The following is a 22,622-nucleotide window of genomic DNA, read 5'->3' as shown; positions in this document are numbered from 1 at the left end:
GTGCAAAGTGCAATGAAAATTTATGGATGAATAAACTCCCCTCTGTAATGATGTTAGAAAGAAAAGGGAATTTGGAAGTATCTACCATTAGTAAGCTTAGTTTGAAGTTCGATTATTTTCTTCCCAAGAACTCAAACTCACAACTTGTTATAAAACTGCAAGATGAAACTATTTTTGAATGCATGTCTTAATAAGGAAGACATTAAAATAAGAAGTACAATGTTTAAAAAAATAACTTGCCTAAAATATCTCCTCCTGCAGGATCAGCTGTAGATTTTTTTCCTTTGGATGCTTTTGTTACATTTTTCACTGTTAGAAATATCAAACCATGTCATCAGTTGAATAATCTTTCCTTGTTGTTTCCATTTTTAAAGAACCCAGTCTTTGAAATACTAAGTATAGCATTTAATGCATTATTTTATACCAATGGTACTGCTTTTAATGAATAGCATGTTAAGTTATTGTGGGTCACATATTTAGACTTTTCCTCTTAACTCTGTCTCCTCTGTTGTTTCTGCTGTAGATTACATTAAGTTTACAGTTTTATACTTCCACATTTAAAAAAAACTCTCAAAAAGAGAGTGTCATTCAAAATGATGTCAAAGATATGTGAGTTCCTTTTAGGGGTGGTTTTCTTAAGAAAAGTATTGTTTAGGGGCAGCCCTGGTGGCCCAGCAGTTCAGCACTGCCTTCAGCCCAGGGCATGATCCTGGAGATCCGGGATCGAGTCCCACGTCAGGCTACCTGCATGGAGCCTGCTTCTCCCTCTGCCTATGTCTCTGCCTCTCTCTCTCTCTCTCTCTCTCTGTCTCTCGTGAATAAATAAATAAAATCTTTAAAGAATAAACAAATAAAAGCTTTTTATCAAAAAAAAAAAAAGAAAGAAAAGTGTTGTTTGAGTTGTAAGCTAAGGTAGCTGTTTTTTTCCATGGAATACCACTTTTTTTACTTGGAAGAGTGACTAACATAAATATTAGTTATTCAGACTTGGTATTTTCTCAAAAATGGACAAAGTGAGCCAGCTGTCTCAAGGAAAATAACTCTCAATGATAACATTTGAACACTGAAGTGAAAAAAAAAATTTTGGAAATGTTGTATCTGTCATCCTGAACATATCACCTGCTTCCCACTACTCAAATGACTTATTTGATGAGATCAATGATGATATTAACAAATGATTTTTTGACATAGTAAAAAGAAATGTTATCAATGTTTAGGAGACCTATAGAACTCAATGAACCAATATTTTCCAAATGAACAATGCATAATACTATAGAATTATGCATAGTTGGAAGATCCATTCAGAGTTCAAAATAGATCAATGGATTTTAGTGTAAAAGAATAAGAAGAAATGCTTATTATGAAGGTTTCAGCTAACACCACTGCAAGTTAACTTTTAAGAAATTGCCACTTATTCAGGTTCTCTCTCTCTCTCACACACAGACACACAGGCACATAAATATACACATACACAATGGAATATTACTCAGCCATAAAAAAGAATGAAATCTTGCTATTATAATAACATGGATGGACCTAGAAGGTATTATGCTAAGTGGAATAAGTTAGAGAAGGACAATTTCGCTTGTATCTGGAATCGCGTGTGTGTGTGTGTGTGTGTCTGGAATCTTAAAAAGCTAACAAAACAGAAACAGATTCATAAATACAGAGAAGAAATCAGTGGTTGTCAGAGGGGAGTGGGGTCGAGAGATGGACAAAAAAGGTGAGAGGATTTAAGATGTACAAATTTCCAGTTATAAAATATATAAGTCAAAGTAGAACATTGGGAATATAATCAGTAATATTGCAATAACTTTGTATAATGAAAGATGGTGACCAGACTTTTCAGGGCAATTATTTTGTAAGGTAAATAAATGTTGAATCACTATGTTGTACACTTGAAATGAATTATTATTGTATGTTCACTATATTTTAATTTAAAAAACACATTACCATTTATGTAGTTTTGGTGAGATATCAAAGGCAAATATCCACAAATATCTGAAAAGGCTATTCAAATACTCCTTACTTTTCCAAATGCATATTATTTGTATGAGATCAGAGTCTCTTCACATGCTTGGACACATTATATGGAGCACCAGGGGAGTGCAGTTGGTTAAATGTTGACTCTTGGTTTTGGCTTAGGTAGTGATCTCAGGGCTGTGGGACTGAGCCCCACATTGGGCTCCATGCTCTGCACAGAAATTGCTTAAGTTTCCCTGTCCCTGTTCCTCTGCCACTGCCTCCACACACTCTCTCCTGCTTTCTTTCAAAATGAATGAATAAATCTTTTCTTTTAAAAAAAGTAACATATCACCACAGACTGAATGCAGAAGCATTTATAAGAATCCAGTAGTTTCCTTAGTATTAAGACATTAAAGAGATTAACAGAAATGTAAAAAATGCCACTCTTCTAACTAAATTTGTTTAATAAACTATGATTATGCTAATAATGCTATTACATTAATATGTAATGGGCTTATTGTTTTTTAAATGAATTAACAGACATTTAAAACGTCTGTTTTAATTTCCAATATAGTAAATATCAATAGATATGACCCCAAATTGTTGAAGTCTTGAACAATTTTCAAAGTGTAAAAAACTCCTCAGTACAAAATGTTTGAGAACCACTATTTTAATCCATTACTTATAATCTTTATTGTGCAACAGGATATCACACACTATATATACCCACAGTCTCAGTCTCTCTCTTACTCTCTCTCTCTCATATAGAAAGACACATATATTCGGGTGCTTGGGTGGCTCAGTCAGTTAAGCATCTGACTCTTGATTTTGGCTCAGGTCATGATCTCAGAGTCATGAGATGGAGCCCTGAGTGGGCTCCGTGCTCAATGGGGAGTCTGCTCGCTTGTCCCTCTCCCTCCCCCATGTCTTTCCCCTACCCCAACCCCTAGCTGATGTGCGCTCTCAAAAAAATATTTAAAAAAACCACACATACATTAATGGGTGTCTGGACCCCATACTGAATCTGCTAAATCAAAATTTCTGTAGCCATCTCTATTACATGTAAAGTTTCATTGGTGAGAACTTTTTTTTTTTTTAAAGATTTCATTTATTTATTCATGAGAGATACACAGAGGGAGAGAGAGGCAGAGACACAGGCAGAGGGAGAAGCAGGCTCCATGCCAGGAGCCCGACGTGGGACTCGATCCCGGGACTCCGGGATCACGTCCTGGGCCAAAGGCGGCACTAAACCGCTGAGCCACCGGGCTGCCCGCATTGGTGAGAACCTTGATCTGATTTGACTTGATCAAAAACTATTTATGACTGCATATTTTAGGACTTCCCGAAAGTTTATTTTACATTAAAGTTATTTTTTTTCACTTTCTTCATTACTTTATTTCTTAAAAGTATTATCATTAGTAATAATATCTATAATTTTTTCTGTTACAGTTATGAACGTTATGAACGTTAATCCTTATTCATTGTTACTGGTTTCCCTGCTTCTGAGAGATACCACGGAAAACGATACCACTGTCAAACTGTTAAAAAGACGGGAGGATTTTTGTTTGTTTCATTTTTCTTTTTATTTTTGCTTCTAAATTATAATAAACTCTCTACAGTTTTACATACAGTCTCTAGAGTATTGATTTGAAAAACACTTCAACTGCCCTCACAATCTTATTTATTTAGGAGGTGACTGTCACCTCAGAGGTCTTTTGTCAGTTTCAAAGAGCTAAGTAAGCTTCAACTTTGACAAGGAAATGCTAATATGCACTTTGAAGAGTGGAATGATGAAAACCTGAAGATGTCAACGTGAATTTAAGTCAACTGTTGAAAACGTAAAAAAGTGTGTTGACTTTCCTTAAACATAATAAATGCAACATGCGTATCAAAAATCTTAGTTGCAAGTATATTTCATTAATACACAAATAAGCTATGTTAATCATTTAATATGGTTCAGTCAGAAAAAGTTTAATGAAATTTATATTCTGTTCTATTAAATATACTGATTTGAAATTCATATTAAATTATTGACAGCTTTGCACATTTATGTATAATTTACGCTATCCTAAGTATAAAATCCTTTCTTACTTATTTTTGTTGTTGTTCCTATGAAAGGAACAAGACTATTTGGATTTTTGTGGTAAAGATAAAGAAGGGTAGCATTTGACACAAGCAGTCATTAGAGAACCAAGCTACAATGTAGCGAGAAACACTTTGTTTCATTTTTTTATACTAAAAAACTCAAGTTACAGATTTTCTTATTCTGTAGATTGGAAGCTTTTTATTCTTTTAACGTTTGATAAGAGTTTATTAAAAAAAAAAAAAAGCTGAACCTAAGCATTGCAGTTCTAGCATGACAAGCCTCAGTTGGTGAAGGATCCATTTAAACCATGCTTCAACTTCCTTTGGGCAGGCTCCAAGGTGTTTTAACTTCTTCCTTTTTGAGTAATCCAATTACTCAAAATATAATTACCTACTTAGTTTAAATACACAGTCCAATGTTTAATCTCTATGATGACATCTACCAAGGGGCATTTATTTGGTGGAAGGGTCTGGTTGTCCTTTGTGATTTCATTCTTAAAAATAAAGTATGCACTATTAAAACACACCCTAGAATCCCTTGATAATACTCCATAAACCCTATCATCTCAGATACCCATGTTATAATACCTACCTTCAAAAGGACTGCTACAGAGAGTAAAACAGATAATCTGGAGAAATACTCAGTACACTTTCTGATGTATAGAAGCTCAATAAATGTTAGTTATTTCTATTATTATTTTTAGTTTTACAACCTTTAGACATGTTTATTGGGGAGCTAGAAGAGACCTTCAATTTCCTGAGGCCACAGGAAATTATGTCACTGGCTCAAAGATTTACAGTTCTAGTTAGTATCAGAGCCAAGCCTGTAGTTAAATCTGCATGTCTTCAGCCTGTCTTCCTCCTAGAATAGTAAGTTCTCAGAAGTATAAAATCTTAAGTCTGAAAAATCTCTTGAAGGTTAACAAAGAGAACTATGTGTGACGAATCACGACAGCTAGAAGGGACCTGAGTGTCATCTACGAAGCTGGGTTCTTCAACTCAGGCCTGAAGAGGTCAATGATGTGCTCAAAGTGACATCATTAAAGTCATAAGACAGGCAGACATCCTGTCCCAAGGGGATGCCCAATAAAAAATTGTTTTGCATGTGTGTTGGAATGGCTGGATAAATAAGAGATAACATTATAATCAAAGCTCCCTTTGAAATACCTCTATTTGAGGAGCAAAGGTAGATCTTTCTGAAAAATAAATCTCAAAAAATAAGGAAAAAATAAAGAAAGAAATAGCATAAAGAGAACATATGAACCAGATGCTGTGGACTGCTCCAAAGCTAAGATCAAACACTAGCATATATGGCTACAGAAAATCTTTTATGAGTCTTAACACCAGATCAAATGTTAAAGATCCATTACTATTTAAGTTCTGTTTTAAAAAAAATTTTTTTAATAAAAATTAAAAAAAAAAAAGGGATCCCTGGGTGGCGCAGCGGTTTGGCGCCCGCCTTTGGCTCAGGGTGCAATCCTGGAGACCCAGGATCAAATCCCACGTCGGGCTCCCGGTGCATGGAGCCTGCTTCTCCCTCTGCCTGTGTCTCTGCCTCTCTTACTCTCTCTCTCTCTGTGTGTGACTATCATAAGTAAATAAAAATTTTTAAAAAATTAAAAAAATTTTTTTTACCTTAAACGTTTAGAATAGTTCTGTATGAAACCAAAAGTAAAATATTAAAAACACTTGTTTAGAATCCATTATCACTATGAACTAAAAAATAAAAATACGAAAAAAAATTAGCCCCTCCTCAGTAACAATAAACACGGCTTCCAAATAAAAGCATTTGTCACATCACTAATTAGGCAAAGGCATTTTGGGGGGCTTCATCTATAAGGGACAAAGGAAATTCACTATTCATACTGAAATAAGTGGTAAATAGAATGCTATGTACACAAGATATCAAAATAGTTCTGGCTTAAATAATAGTTTTAGCTAAGGTCACCCTCCCCCACCCCATACCAGTGCACACCGCAGATATAAATTATGGAAGTCCTTTACCCTCAAAATGTTTCATTAATTTATAACTAGGGAGCTCTAAAGAGTAGAGAAGCTTTGGCTGTGATCATATATGAAGCTAAAGTGCAACTCTCTATATTCAACAAATCTAGAAATAGGTTTCTCTCACATGAAAGTCCTATACATTTTAAAGATACAGACTAATCCAAAAAAAAAAAAAAAAAAAGATACGGACTATTCCAAGAAAAACAACTGTAAATGCTTTTAAATTATCCCTCATATTAACTGACTTATAAATTTAGATTTTTGGGGGTTAGTTATCATTATCCTGAAGAAATACTGATTTTTGGAGCACTGAATATTCTGGAAAAACTCCTTTATTTGAAAGGATAAAGCCAGTTAACAGGAATAAAAACTTGAAATTCAGAAGGTCTACTAAAATGACTAGTATATCTAAATCATGCTAATCTGAGTAAGCAAAGGAAACCTTTTTACTGAATGCTTTTGAAAAAAGATTACTTAAGAAAGATTTATCATAAAAACATAGACAGCCTGCAGGAAAAAAGCACTGGTTACCAATAATTTATGAACAAAATTTCCTGGTAAAAGAGTTTTTCTCTCTGTACCCCCATCTCATCATCATTTCAAATCATGACGATAGTCTTTAAATTTCTTTTTAATATTCTTGGTGTACATGACAGACAATTAGAGAAGATCCATGGTTGTCTTGTTTGGTATTGGCCACAGGAGCCCAAATCACCTACTCAATAAATATTCATAAAATGAATGAATGAAAAAATATATTAAGAGATTGGCTAAATAACTATTGTATATAAACACAATGGAATGTTATGCTGATATTTAAAATGATAGAGCAGAAATGTCATCCACATGAAACCATAACCTAATAGTAAAGCAAATCACAAAGTAGTTCATATAGAAGAAACATGTTTTCTCTCTCTTTTTCACTCTCACAGACACACACAGACACACATACATACACACAAACTAGAAGGATAAATAGCAGAATATTACTGGTTATATTATCCATCAATAGAGGGACTTGGTGTGATTTTAATGCTATTTTTTCAATATTTTATTATTTTGTAGAAAATAAATAGGGATTACTTATATAATAAAAAACATAAAAGCTTAAAATAATCTGTGCATAGGAAGACTACAAGGAAATCCACTAAAATGTTAACATATATTTGTGGGGCTATAAGAAATTTTTTTTTTTTTTTTTTTTTTTTTTAGTTCCTAGTTTTCAAAAGTTTTATAAAGAACACGCATTCCTTTAAGACTAGGGGGCAAAACTCTCTTAAATTGAATAATTGTATCAAAACATGGTTCCTTTTTTAAATTTAAAAATAGTTTTAGGGGGTTCCTGGGTGGCTCAGTCAGGTAAGCATCTACCTTCAAATCAGATCATGACCAGGATCCTGGGATCAAGCCCCACATCAGGCTCCCTCCTCAGTAGAAAGCCTGCTTCCCTCTCTCCGTTTGCCCCCTCTCATGCTGTCTCTCACTCGCACTCTCCTTCAAATAAATAAATAAAATCTTAAAAAAAAATAGTCTGAGGTATAACATGACTGGACTTGTTCACAAATATATATACACATATATATATACATACAGACAGACATGAACTAGTCAGTGTAAATAAAACTTTTCTACAATTCTCTACTGTTTTCACACTCTGGTACTCTCCTTTCTCTCCCATTATGCCCAGTCTTCCCAGTCTTAAGAAACATTAGACCCCCAAAAGGTGGCCAAAAAAAACATGTATAATTCCAAGAGTCACAAGAAGAGGTTTTTGAGCTCCTGAGACCCACTTGCTTAGAAAACAGTTCCAGATCACTGGAGAGCCTACTCTAATCAAACTGCATTGAAATTGATTACTAAAATTAATATGCAAATGATTAAATCAATTTTTAAGAAAGTAGAGTGAAATCAAGGTTCTGTATATATCAGCATTTTCTTCATTCACTCATATTCCAATAGTTCTAAGAGACAGGAGAAAACTTAAAAACATTTCTCCAGGAATTTTTTACAACCCACAGCCCATGCATGGGAGCCTGTTATACAGGCTTCACCTGGCACCAGGCAGAGGTGAACTGTAGTCTACAGGATTCTTGAGTGGGTTGGACCTGCTAGTTCTTAACAGATCATAGGGAAAGACATCTAAATGCTTTACTGGTCTTAATAAAGCCAAAAAAAAAAAAAAAAAAAAGCTTTAGTGGTATGCCATAGGGAATTCTGAAGTCATACCAATGCTACAAATAATGCCTTTTCCCTTTTGAGTAGACTAAAAGGAGGAAAGCAGAAATGGCAGTTTTTCTCATTGTGATACTTGGTTCCACATGGTACGGTTCACATTCAGAGAGTTGGGGACACTGTACTTCCTGTCAACTGTGATTGTGACTAACATCTGCCATGGGACCTATTCCAGAGAGGAATGGCCAAGAGACAGCTAGTGATTAAAGGAGGGCTGGCTGAGCGCTTCTGGCTCATGTCCAAGATGGAGCATAGCAGAGCTTCTTTCCTAAGAATCCTCTCTTATTGTGTACCCACATTTATTTCAGTCTTTATTGTAGAATAAAAGGTGAAAAGTCCATGATAGGATTGAAAATGTCAACAAGTTATAGTGCCTTGCAATCGGTACGACACATCAATAATTCTTTTGTTGTCCATATTTCCCTAAAAGAACATGATGGGAAATTTTACATCTAAAATTGAGAAAGATATTTAAGATGATGTATTTATAATAAAGTGACAAAATGAAGGTAAAAAGTGCTATAAGTGTGAAAAAATAAAACATTAAATAGATGCCACCTGTCATAGCAACAGTTAAAAACAATTTCTTGTCCTGACAGAAATTTAATCAGTGGTTGCCCTTGGATCGGGGGTAGGGGTGCAATTTTTTACAGAAGCACTAGGAACTTTATGGAGTAATGAAATGTTCTTTGTTTGACTGCAGCAGTGGTTACACAGGTATGTTTATTTGTCAAAGCTCATCAAACTTCTGCATTTTACTGTACATAAATTATACCTCAATAAAGTTGACTTATAAAACAATTGTTGGAAAATGAGAGTATAAAGAGATATGGCTTGCTCTTTTGCAGAGTTTCCCCGTTACAGGGGAAAACAGGACTTTCTCAAGGGATAAGGTTAATATACTTTTTTTTTTTCTATGAACTTGGGCAGTGGCCCAAAGTCATTCTAAACTTATTAAGCAAACTATAACCACAACAGGATCTCCTTCTGTTGAGTGGGTGGAAGAAAGTGTAAATCTCTTTTAAGATAGTGCTACATAATCTTCAGCTTGCATAAAAGCTTCTGCTTTTGGAGAGAAACTTTATACTAATGGTAACTTTTTATCAAACGCTGCTGGTAAGTAAGTACAAACTTATGCAGTGTCTTAGAAATTATGAAAGATAACCTCATGCACTGTTGATGGGATGCAAACTGGTATAGCCACTGTGGAAAACAGTATGGAGGTTCCTCAAAAAATTAGTAATAATTTTTTTAAATTAATAATAGAATTACCTTATGATCCAGTAATTGAACTACTAGGTATTTACCCAAACAATACAAGAACACCAATTTGAAAAGATATGCACCCCTATGTTCATTGCAGCATTATTAACAATAGCCAAATTATGTGTCCATAATTTGTGTCCATAATTAAGTATCCACTGATAAATGAATGGATAAAGAAAATGTATAGACACACACACACACACACACACACACACACACACACACCACACAATGGAATATTACTCCACCATAAAAAAGAATGAAATCTTGCCATTTGCAACAACATGAATGGAGCTAACGGGAAAAATGCTAAGTGAATTAAATCAGTCAGAGAAAGATAAATACCACATGATTTCACTAATGTTGAATTGAAGGAAAAAACCCAAATGAATAAAGAAGAAAAAAAAAACACACAAAACAAAAAAACGACAGAGGAACTATCCCTTAACTATAGAGAACAAACAGATATTTACCAGAGGGGAGGCATGGGTGGGTGGGTGAAATAGCTGAAGAGGATTAAGGGTACATTTATTTTTTTTAACTTAATTATATTTTTTGAGAGAGAGAAAGAGAGAAAGAGAGAGAGCATGCAAGCGAGAACATGTGAGTGGGGAGGGGCAGAGGAAGAGGGAGAGAGATACTCTTAAGCAGGCTCCATGCAGAGCACAAAGCCCAACTCAGAGCTTGATCTCACGACCCTGGATCATGACCTGAGCAGAAATCAGAGTCTGACGCTTAACGGACTGAGCTACCCAGGAGTCCCAAGGGTATACTTATCTTGAGCACTGAGTAATGTATAGAATTGTTGAACACTACATTGTACACCTGAAACTAATGTAACACTGTATGTTAACTAACCTGGAATTAAAATATAAAAAAAGAAAAAGAAAAAGCTTCCTAAAACAAATAAAAAAGAAATTATCAAAGATAATGTTTAAGCTGTAAAGTTTAGGTCATCAGCAAACCTACAGCATTTAGTGAATTTTCATGGAATGGTTTTAGAAGCTAAGGAAATAGAGGATAACAGCTGATTCATCTGAATTACTGAATGAAACAAAGAACTAATGTTAACAGCACACTTAAAAAGACATATAAACAAGAGCATGATCAGTTGCCATTATTGATGCCTAGAATTTCTTACTGAAAGCATCTATTTTTGCAATATAATGCCCAGGTTTGGGCATTTTTGACCATGTGTGATAACTCAGAGGAGACCCAAGAAGAGTTAAGGACTAACTTATAAAGCCATATTAAAACACTTATGTTCTCCTAACTTGACTAAGGAAAGGTTCAGGGCATAGCTATGATTTGCCAGTCTCCCAGAGGTCTAAATATCAGAGAAAGAAAAAGGACTCCAAATATAAAGGGAAATATGATGGAGCAAAAAGCAGAAGATGAACACTACAGATCCAAATCATTTAGCATGAGGTATAATGTAAGGATTTATTAAAATTAGAAAGTTTAATTTAAGAATTGCCCATAGAACTGGTTTGTGGGCAACACAGGAAACCCAGATTATTGCTTGATAGTCTCAACTTGTTTTGGACCCCAGATTGCTAAAGCCACCAGAGCTGATTTCTGTTTCACAAAGTTAACTGGATGAGCCATCAATGACTATTCCCCCACCAAAACGCAAGACTCTGAAATAGCAATTGTGAAAGAATTTCTAATAGCTTCCTCTTCCAACCCTCAAGCCAGTAATTTAAGATTTTATTTGTTTAATTGGCTCATATATACAAATCTTCCAAAACTGCAGCTGGCTTGGTAAACTACAATTTGGTCTTCTGTTGGCCTGGTTTTTGGAGCTGAGGAATTGATGTTTATCTTCCATTTTCATCTTTCCATCTGGTTTTCCCTAATGGCTTGAGTTACTAATCCTTTCTGTGAGTGATAAAATGGAAGAATAGATGAGATTCATACAAAAAAATTTCTGGGCCCCATGTCAGTTTTCTTTAATCATTATTAGATTCTCTGGTGGGGTCTAGATTGTCCCCAACCCATGACTGATAACTATGGGGAGATGCCACTCTACCATCTTGGCTTCTTTGTACATATTCCTGAAAAGGTGCATCTAGCCACCACCTTTCACAAACTATTTCATGTCATAAAAACAATTTTTTTTGTACCTCAGATGCTTTATCTGTGGAATTAGGAATATTCTGAGTTCCTAAAAGAAAAAATATAAAGTAGGAAATCAACTTGAATCACCCTCTTTTCTGTCTCAGGACTGATTCTATCAGGGCCTTGGATTTGGCTGAATTCATAAAATATACTAGTTTGTTCATTTGTTTAATCAACAACTGTGTATATAAAATCCAAGGTGCTGAAACAGAAGTGAAACAATACTAAGGGACTTCAGACTTGAAACTGTAGTGAAATGATGGAATGTCATATTGATTTCTGATTCATAATTCTGAAAAACTAGTGTTTGTCTATAAAAGTGTTTTCTGTGATCTGCTGGGCTTTTAGAGAAGCAAACTCAAATCAGAGTAAATCCAACTTAATACTTACTGAACTGTAATACTATACAGATTATATAGGCAGGTTGCTTCTTGCTATCAATATACCTAAGTGCTAATTAAATAAGGTAGAAACAATGAACACATTAACATGTAAGTTCTTTGAGACAGGGCTTATATGTTGTACATCTTTCATCCCTTCCAGAGCCTAGGTTATTTCCTTACAAACAGGTGGCACGCAATAAATGTTGAATTAAACACAATTAATTTTGATGGGAGAGGAGTTAGTTCATGGAGATGAAAAGAAATGAGGACATAGGCCTCCAGATTAGACACAATTAGAAGTATCACAGCATTACTACAAGAGAAACTTCACTATCAGATGAAGGGATTAGGAACCATCTGATGTTATCTTGTGGACCTGGAGGACACTTCAAGCAATGAAAACATCCTTTTTTATTTTTTTAAAACAGTGATATAAAACTATTTATTTAAAAAAATATCCTTATGTTATTTAACCATAGGCTAAATACAAAATATAGGCATTTAATTTTATTTTTGATTAGGTACAATATAACACTACATGATTCTTATTTTATAAATTTTATTTTAAACTGTTCTCTTTTTAAGTTCATTATGTGTGCAAAGTAGAGGACAACAGTCATATAATGCCAGCCAAGTGGTGGCGTTATATGGAAGCACTTTTAGACATTGAGGTGAACTGAGACCCAGAGAGATTTAGGATTTGCTCAAGACCACACAGACTAATATATACTGACTATGTAGGATTTTTTAAAAACTCTACTTGATTTCTTTCTTTCTTTTTTTTGTTTTTGTTTTTAAGATTTATTTATTTGAGAAAGTGCGTGCACAGGGGGTTGGGGTAGAGGGAGAGGGCAAGAGAAACCCAAGCAGACTGCATGCTGAGCTCAATCCAGTGACCCTGCACTCATGACCTGAGGCAAAACCAAGACTTGGATTCTCAACTGCCTGTGCCACCCAGGAACCCCATTACTCTACTTGAGTCTTAAGAAGGATATTAACAGAGGACAAACCCACTATGAAAGTTCTGCACAGTAACTGTAGTCTCCCTTATAAATTATTAAACTGGCTTTTTAATATAAATAGGTGACCCTGGGCACATCTGGCAGTTCTCCAAGGGCCTGTTCACCCCTGGAATGACCGATCCAAACCTTAACAAGCCACAGGGGAAACATGAGCATGTAAATTTGACTAGGAAGAGAGCGATGGATGTTGATAAGGTAGGGTTAGAAAGGAGATGAACAAGAGGAGCACAGGTTAGGGAGGAATAAGGAAGGGGGAAAAGATGGGTCTTACAAAGTGGGAAAGCAGAGAATCAAGAATTCAAACAGTTTTTTATATTGTTACTTTTGTAATGATGAAATTGAAGTATGGTTCTCTGCTGATTTCTACATTAGGATTATATGGATACAAATAATACATAAATAATGTATATATTTATATTTTATAAATATAAAGCAAAGTAAAGACTTTTAGAAAGGTTGCTTTGTGGGAGAATTAAGAAAATTAGCAGACAGGACCTCCTGTGCTCCTTTCACCATTCCCAGGGACATAGACTCTTATCACTTCATAGAGGTACCCAGAGAATTCCAGTAGGTATGGCAGTTTTTTGGCAAGGCCCTGATTACATTTCAACCTCATATTTTACAAGGCCTTTCAATACATATGCAGTCTGGTGCTCTCCAAAGAAGTCTTTAAAAAGTGGAATTTAAACATAAAAGAAATTCCTTAAGAATAAATTATTATGACAGTATGCAAAACACTGCAACCATCTCAAACTTCCAGGAGAAGAAAAATACATATACACACAGACACATAAAGGTTATTGGCCTAGTAAAGTTCCATAAAACCAATAAATGGATTTTTCACACCCTTGTCATCACAGGTCATTGTTATATGTGAGAAAGTTTTGGGCTTAAAAGACTAAATCTAAAAGTAAAGAAGTTCTTGCCAGATTCAGAGTTCTGACTCATAGCATAGTTTCTGAAATGCAAATTACATATTTGACAGTTTATATTATTAACAGTTATGAGCCATTTTTAAAAGCATGGCTTTGGAGAATTTAAAATTATATTATTAATAAGTATAAAATCATCATAAAAACTGTTGCATTCAGCCATTGGTCCAGTATCTGTTGAAGCGAGCATACTATACTGACAACTTGGAAAAAGAAACTATTCAAATACAGTTCCAAGATAAATTTTGAAAAAGCCACTAATAAAAGCTGGGCTCATGGCCAGTCTGGATGCTGAAGTTAAGCCATTTTACAAGAGAAGGAAGTCCAGCTTTTCAACATGCTACAACTTCATGATTAAATTTCTCTCAATGTTTTTAAAAAATAATTTTAAATTTCTGATATTTCAAGCTGGAGAAGCAACTTAAACAGTTAATGAAAAAAATGACATAGATGTCTCTCAAAATAAATTTTTTCCCCTCACAGCAGGCCACAAAATTTCCTAGAGACAGCTAAGAACCTTCAGGTCTCATTTCCTTTGGCAAAAAACTTCCTGGCCATAAAACAATTCTGACAACCATCCACAAAGCTCAGATGCTCAACTTACACCTTAAGTACTGAAGAAAAAAAAAAAAAAATCCACACGGAATTTTTATCCTTCGATTTTTAGAACAAGAAAAGATCTTAAGAGATCATCTGGTTCAGAATTTCCCCAAGTGGATTTCATGAAAACACTATTTTCCTAAATAATTTTCTGAACAGTGGCAGGGCGATCCAGATGAGTTTGGGAACACTCTAGGAGAGTCATAATACATACTAGGTTATTAGCAAAACTGAGAAGCCCACAGAAAAGGAACAGGTAAGTTAAAAAAAAAAACAACTTTATTTTTAATCAAACCTATTTGAGCACAAAGCCCTTTTTGCAGCAAGTATTTATAATGAAAATCTTGTAAAAGTACTGTCTTATAGAAAACCCCTTATCTATGAAGAATCTGCAGTCCAGACTGGTTAGGAGATTGTCCCAAAGTGATACAATCAATTGGTAGATAAGCTAAAAATAGATCTCCCCTTTCAAGGCCCAAGTATGGTGCTGTTTCTAGTACTGTGTTCTCTCTTTCTTGTACACCTACACTCCTTGAAGGATCACAGACTAGAACAAGAACCACATCTTGGAGATCATCTAGTCTAAAGCTCTCTTGCTAAAAGTGGGGAAATACAGTCTCAGAAAAGTAAAGCAATTCGCCCAAAGTGACACATAAAATCAATTCCTATTGTAGAAACTGGAATCTAGCTCTTAATTCCAATACCAGAAACCTTTCTATGACAGTGTACTAACTCCTGCAAAATCAACACTTTTTGCCTCTGAAGAAAAGGCAAGCCCCTCATGGACAAATGGGCTTTAGCTATTCAGGACCCAGTAAAATATTTACTAAACCATACTAGTGGCAAGAGATATTTTAAATCAATTAAACACGATTGTCTTTACTTACAAATGTCATCAACTGTGACAGGGAATCAATGTTTCACCTCTTGAACAGGTCATCATCCCTGTCCTGTTGGATGACACCTATAAATAAAATAAATCTATTTTTGAGTGAGTAGATTTTAAGCCAACTAGATTTAAGATGCATGCAGTTTAAAGCAAAGAGTAATTTTTTAAATGATTCTTAATTATGTACTGCTGGAGAGAACTAGTTCCCAATGCCAGCTATTTCACTCTATGTGGCTATCACTGGCCATCAGCACAAGACAATCCAGGCAATCTAACATGTAATGTTGCCAGAATACACGGGGAATCCTGGATCCTAGAGCTAAAAGGGTCCTTTAGGCATTATCTACCTCAGTGTCTTTCCTTTGTGAATACTATTTTCACTTTGTAGGACGGACAACCAAGATCCTATGAGTTTAAACGACCAGTCCAATGAGAAATAGCTAAGTGTTGTTAGCGGAAGTCTCTTGATGTTGAAAAGGATATCCAGAACACATTAACAAAGGTTATCATTAGGCCGATAAACTCTAAAAAACCCCACATGCACACACTATAAAAATATTTCACAAATGTTAACTTAGAACAGTTTATCATAGTTGCATAAAACATATTTTCAGTATTAGAGATACTTAAATGCAAGCATTACTGAAAGATGCCATGAATGGAAAATAACCAAAAGTGAGAAAATGGGAATTAGAGAGTGAAAAGAACAATATTAAATATAGCATGCTTTTAGGATTCTAAATTCTAGTTACTTCCAAAAAAGATCTGAGTTCCTAACAAATATGAAAACCATTTTCTGTAATCTATAATTTCAAAAGTTGGTTTCTCTGTACCCACAAAGTGCCACTTTGAATTAGATTTGCCAAAAACTAAAATTCAGGCTAGACAATGAACATCTTAGGTTTCCATTCTGTACCTAAAAACTTTAAGACAACTAGAAGTATTTTAGGATACTACACCTTGAGGTAATATGGCTGTTAAAGTAACATTACCACCAAACTCGAGTGCTTACTATGTGCCAATCACTGTTCGATTATCTAACACATACTATCTCCTTAAATCAATTCTCACAACTTGATTACTACCATTTTGCAAATAAGAACATCAAAGCACAGAGAAATTAAGTGACGTGAAGTAAGCTCACACAACAGGTAAAATGGCAGAATTTGCACACAAATCTATTTGGTGACACAATCCAAGCTCAAAGCACTATGTAATACTGCATTTCTTTAACATGGCAACTGGAGAGTTTCAAAAATATAAGAATGGATCAACACAATTCTAGTTAGAATACATAAAATTCTCCTACCTACATCCTACACAATAAAACATCAGGAAATTCTTTGACTCATTTTCTTGGGGATAAGGAAGCAAGTAGGGACAATTTTCAAAGTAAAATAATATCAATGCTAAGGATTTGAAACTTCTAATGTTAACTAAATATATTATAAAATATGCCAAATGAAAAACTTAAGTTGTCTTTTATAATTAAAATAAATCTTCTGATTCAATTACTTCATAAGAGTCCAGCAGGAGACAAACGCTCCTGCTACTCAGGACTGACTGATTCTCAAAATAGTGTAATAGTTATTGATAGACTAAATTTAATCCTATGTATTTTAAAGTGTGGATATCTATCATTTTGCTAAAGAATAGAACTATTTATAAAGGGAATGAAAAGGCAGTTTTGATAGATTACATGACCCCCTCAATTTCTGATGGGATATAGCTATATTTTCTTGACCACAGTTATGGTTCTAACCCAAAGCCCTGAACTTTTTTTTTAAATTAGGGAGCATTTTTTTCAGCATAGTTTTAAACCATGAAACTGATGAAATAGGAAATAATAGGGAACACAAGCATTTACCTGACATAACTGAACCAGGTTTAGATATATGCAAAGCTCAGCACCAACGAAACCAGACATCAAGGAAAATGCACATCTTTTTCAAAGCTCTATGAAGCCAGCCTCTTCTGGCAGTCATGGCTTTTTCATACAGACCCCGAACAGAAGAAGATCAAGTGTGGTTTCATGGTAGCTTACCCTTTTCTCTGACACCCCATCCTGGCCTGTAGAATCTCTCTCATCATGTGTCTCTTTCAGGACTGGCATATGTTTTTGGTATGCTGGCTCTCTGTTTAAGGTTGTGTATCCTATGTGCTCATAAATTGGGTTTATCGTCATCTTGGCAATGTATTCTGCTGCCTTGGTTTCAATATAGAGAGTAATCAATCCATCAGTCACCAGATCGTGGATGGACTCAAAGCGCTTCTCCCCAACGAAGTGCTTTCCATCGTAGTACAGCCTGAAGTTTCTGGTTTGACTTCCAAATCTGCCTCAATGAAATGGGAAAGATGTTTTTAAGAAAAGTAAGCAACTGAATTCTTTCCGAAAAGAAAAAAAGAACAACAAAAAAAAAAACTATTGCTTTGTTTGTGTGTGTCTTCTTTGTTAAATAAACTGTGGCTAATTTCTATGAATCGTCTGGAATATAGAAAATAAAACTTTTTAACACAAAGAATGAATTTGCAACAACTAGGGATAACTAGCCAAAAGCATGTCTCCTCTAGAAGGAAAAAAATGTTTTTGTTTGTCTTTTTAAACCACTTCATTATCCTGTAGGAAAAACAAGGAAAATAAAGCCCATATCCTATTAGAACACATTCTATATTCAATTGGTCAACTCCATCATGGATGAAATTTCTATATTAACATGTTCTCTTCAAGTTCATCAATAAAAATATTCAACATACTACGGACCCCATGATTCATGTCTTTTAATGGGAAAGCTCCCTTTAGGGCTCACCTAAGTATGATGCCAGCAACCCATTTAAAGTAGAGCTGATTCCAGAACCTGAGCCATAGAGTAGGGCAAGAGAGCGACAGACACATATTTTTGTGATTACTAGCCATGGGTCAATGACTTGCTCTTCCCTATTACAGAGTCATTTTTCTGTGTCTCCTTGTTGAGTCTAAACAAGAAATATCTACAATATATATAGGGCATAGAAATCATATACTACTAGACTATAGATATTCGGTTCTCACTTTTTTTTTTTCCTATTCTCACTTTTGGGTCATGCTTTGGTGACATACTTTAAAAACTGGAGAATAATGGCTTTAGTTTTATGATAATTTCAGTATTTTGCTTCCTGACTTTATGAAAGCTGATGCCAACAGGCACCAACAGCCAGTATCATGGTTTCCCAAAGGTGGTCTCAAGTGAGCCTAATTAAAAACTAAACAAATTAGAAATAGTGTATTTATTTTTATTGTTAAAAACACACAGAACAACAACAAACCAGAACAGATAATCTAGAACCAACCTGGCATTATGATCATGATGGCCCTTCTACTAAAATAAAATTTATCCACATTTTGGTTCTTTAATAGCAATTATATTTTGACTTATACTCAGGTGAATGATCCATATAATTCCAATTTCCCATTCTCCACTTTCCTGTAATGTTATAAATTTCTCCTGAGTAAATTTTCATTATAATGAAAGTCTAAAAAACTGGAAGGTAAAATTTCTACACCAAAATTAAATGTAAAAGTTTTTTTTCAGTTTAATATGCTGCTTTTATAATTTCCTTTTTGCTAATATATATCTGCTTTTGAGAAATAAACATGGAGAGCCATTTTATAATTTTTATAAGATTCTTAAAATAATCACTCATAACACTGTTTAACATGAAGTCCTTTTATATTTCAATTATATTCAGAGGCATTTCAATGAAGGAATAGTCCATTTTACTCCTTCAGAGCCTTATAATTTTACAGTGCATATGACACTTAAACTTAAGACTATCCAAGCAGTGGTGGAAGGCATTTGTCACTTGAATTTCTTCTAAAATCTGAGCAGTATGGGAACGTTGGGCAGAAGGAAAGATGGCTGGCATAGCCTCATGTGGGTTGGGATGGTTAGACTGAAAGAGCAGATCTCACAATGGGTCCCTCTTCACAATGGGTCTATTCCTAAGCCAACCAAGGAGAGGATTTCCTGGCTACCTCTAGGTATTGGGCAAAAAAGACTAAGTAAGTTTGTCCTTTTCTCTTTATCACAGCAACTTCAAGAAACCCTACATACAATTCCCAATTCTTCCTCAGCTGGCACTTCAGCTTTGGGCTTAAGGTACAATCAAACTTCAAGTCTTAAGGAAGGTGATCAGATAACTAAAGTAATTCATAATATGGGTTGATTTAAAACTTAACCTCAAAGGACAAGAAAATGAATTTCCATTTTGGAATTAGGATTGATTTTTTTCTAAGAAAGCTGCATTATTTTCACTACAGGAACTGTATGCTTTCTTTGCCTACCCTGTACCGCCCTCTCTTTCACTTTGGAGGTTACATAAAGAACAGCATCACAGCAGAGACCGGCAGAGTTGTCTTCTCTTCTGTGATTTGAAAGGCATGACAGAAAATCTTTGAGGAGGGTGGGGAATGGATGTGTCTCGTCTACAAATAAGAGCCATAAAAAGAGAGATGCCAAATCTAAAGGGCGAAGAAAGAATTCATCCTTGTAAAAGTTTGCCACTTACAGACTGTCATTTATGCAACATTTAACAACACACCCAGATAGTTCAGAATAAAGTTCCTGTTCCCTGGATTACCTCAATAGGAAATAGATATACATAAAAACAAGCCAATAGAAACACAAGATGAAACATGGAATTTTATTTATTTATTTTTAAAGGTCTGTTTTATGTTTGTTTTTGTTTTTGTTTTTTTAAGTAAACTCTGCCCTCAATGTGGAGTTCTAACTCATGATCCCAAGGTCAAGAGTCATATGTTCTACCAACTGAGCCTGCCAGGTGCTCCGAAATGCTGAATTTTAAAGAATTTATCTTCAGTTTGATTTCTAAAAAATTATTATAAAAATGTGTATAGCCTTGATCTTAAATGGAAAAGGTACATTTCTTTGCAGTGATTCGTGAAAGCAAGTCAATCCAATGTCTCTGTCACAATATGAAAACCGAGGAACTCCCTGCTTAAATAAGGTCTCAGAACTACTGCTTATGTCCCAAGTACAAAAGCGCCCTTGCAGCCTTGAAATTAGATTTGACCAGGGAAAGAAAGGCAAAATGTGGGTCCTGTGTGTTTAACAGAAAACCTTAGGTTTTGGGACCAGACAAAATAAGTTTAAATCCTGGAATGGCCACTTTTTAAGCTGAGTGATTTGAGAAAATCCTTCTTCAGATTCTGCATCTAGAGAACAGGAATCACATCATCTTTCTCTACCTGGTTGTGAGGATTACATAAACATATTTAAGTCAAAGCTAAATACATATACTAGGTTCAATGAATTGTAGTTCCCTTTCTCCTACTGTTAGGCCTCTGCAGAGAATGACAGAACATGTATCAAACAATAAAGTAAAACAGAAAAGAGAATAAATATGCATTGTAGGAGGCTAAATAAATAACTGGTAATCCAAATAACTTGTATAGGAACATCTCCGCACTGGTTGGTTTTATAGTCAACACATGGCAAAGATGACCTCTTTGTGAATTTTTTCAGATGTCCCTGAATAAGTTTATATTACTGGTGTAACAGAGTGGAACTACAGCAGAATGCAAAGAGGGGAGGAAAAGAGAAGCAATGTATCTTTGCACTGTGGCTTGTGAGTCAGGTATTGGAATTCAAAGGCGAAAGGTCAGCCAATGTAGTCATACTAAACGCGGGGCATGTTAAGTGGATCTGGTGATGAGAGTTGAATTTCACACTACAGAGCACTGATTTGTAAAAACTGCTAAGGCTAAACAATTTTCCTCCATTTCTATAGGAAAATTTTTCTTTTCATTTTTTTCTTATATTTATTATCTGCATTTGCCTTTGCTTTTTTATAGCTGTTCACTCTTTGGTGAACATATCTGAAGCTGTACAGGGCCAACTCTCCCCTAGAGAGTTCAACAAAATTCATTTTCTTCAAAGTGGTACTATAGTTAACAAATAGAGAAGAGAGACTGGGATAATCTGCTTTGAACTGCTACTGTTGTAATACATAATTACCACTTTCTAGAAATGTATTTTTCTCCAGTGATTTCAGGTTTTGGTCTTCATGTTTTAAAGAACTGTTTAATGCACCCAGCTGCATTCAGATGAATTTCAAAATACATAATCCTAACATATAGCTTTAAAAAGTGAACAAAACCCTTAATACCACCCTGTTTTTTAGAAGTAAATTGTACTAAAAAAACTCAGTCTAGAGGTACAAAGTGATGAAAATATGTATAAGGAATAGCCTTTGGGATTTTGCTTTACTTCTTCTAAAACCAAAAATTAGTTCTGATTTGAGGTCAAAGTATTTGAAAATATCTCTTCAAAGGAAAGCTCCAAGCTAACAGATGTTTTCTCTTACCAAAGAAACATATACAACACACTTGTGTAAGTCAACAATAAAATGTTAGAACTATTTCCAGAAACCAACATGTAAGAACAGTTTTATTTGTCATAAATACATATTTGTGTATTGCTTACCAAAGTCAAAGAAGCTAATCAAATGATGAAATACAAGTATCTCACAAATTTAATTGTCAGTACACTCTTGAAAGAAAGTTTAGAACAAAAAAAAAAAAAAAAAAAAGTTTAGAACAGAGACAAGAATATGACAAGGCATTCAGTTAAATACCAAAAAAAGGAAAGGCTTAGGAAGAGAGAACGGAGCTATATGCAATTTAAAAATATTTTCTCCATCGGAAACCTTTGTTAGGATACTACATTTGTCTATCTGGCCATGTAATTTTGGGGGTGAAATGAGGCAATAGTATTAAAATGTGTGAACTCGTGATGATATTCCCTTGGCACAGTAAATCACCTTCAGTGAACGAAGCAAGCCAATGCACCTAACTAAACCTCCAAAGGTGACATGAGGTAAGCTCTGGAAGGTGGAACTGACATGGAAGAATTGGATGAAGGTCTGCGTAAGAAATGGTAAGATATCCACCCCCACCCCCACCGATCTTTTCTGGTCCTCTCTCCAGTGCCACCCCTTCCCCCACTCTGGTGGAAGACCTAAACCTTATTTTCTGGATAGGATAAAACAAGGACACTGTGAACTGGGGGACACTAGACAGTGTTGAAGGGAGAGGTGCTACCCTGAAAATTAAGTGAAAGTT

General features: G+C 34.9%; 1 protein-coding gene across 11 annotated transcripts in view; it reads right to left on the bottom strand.

The window, feature by feature from the left end:
* The window catches only part of CHN1 (chimerin 1), a 206,949-nt gene that overhangs the window by 61,989 nt on the left and 122,338 nt on the right, over nt 1–22,622 (bottom strand). For 10 of the 11 annotated variants that reach the window (XM_077883238.1, XM_077883245.1, XM_077883242.1 and 7 more), the window contains one exon: nt 17,547–17,835. In XM_077883238.1, the coding sequence (XP_077739364.1) occupies nt 17,547–17,835 (289 nt within the window). Of the gene's footprint in view, nt 1–15,500; nt 15,525–17,546; nt 17,836–22,622 lie in introns of those variants that run through there. The other variant, XM_077883248.1, reaches the window with a different exon arrangement.

Source organism: Canis aureus, chromosome 34 (assembly GCF_053574225.1).
Source record: "Canis aureus isolate CA01 chromosome 34, VMU_Caureus_v.1.0, whole genome shotgun sequence".
NCBI classification, from domain to species: domain Eukaryota; kingdom Metazoa; phylum Chordata; class Mammalia; order Carnivora; family Canidae; genus Canis; species Canis aureus.
This window is presented reverse-complemented; position numbering and strand designations above follow the sequence as displayed.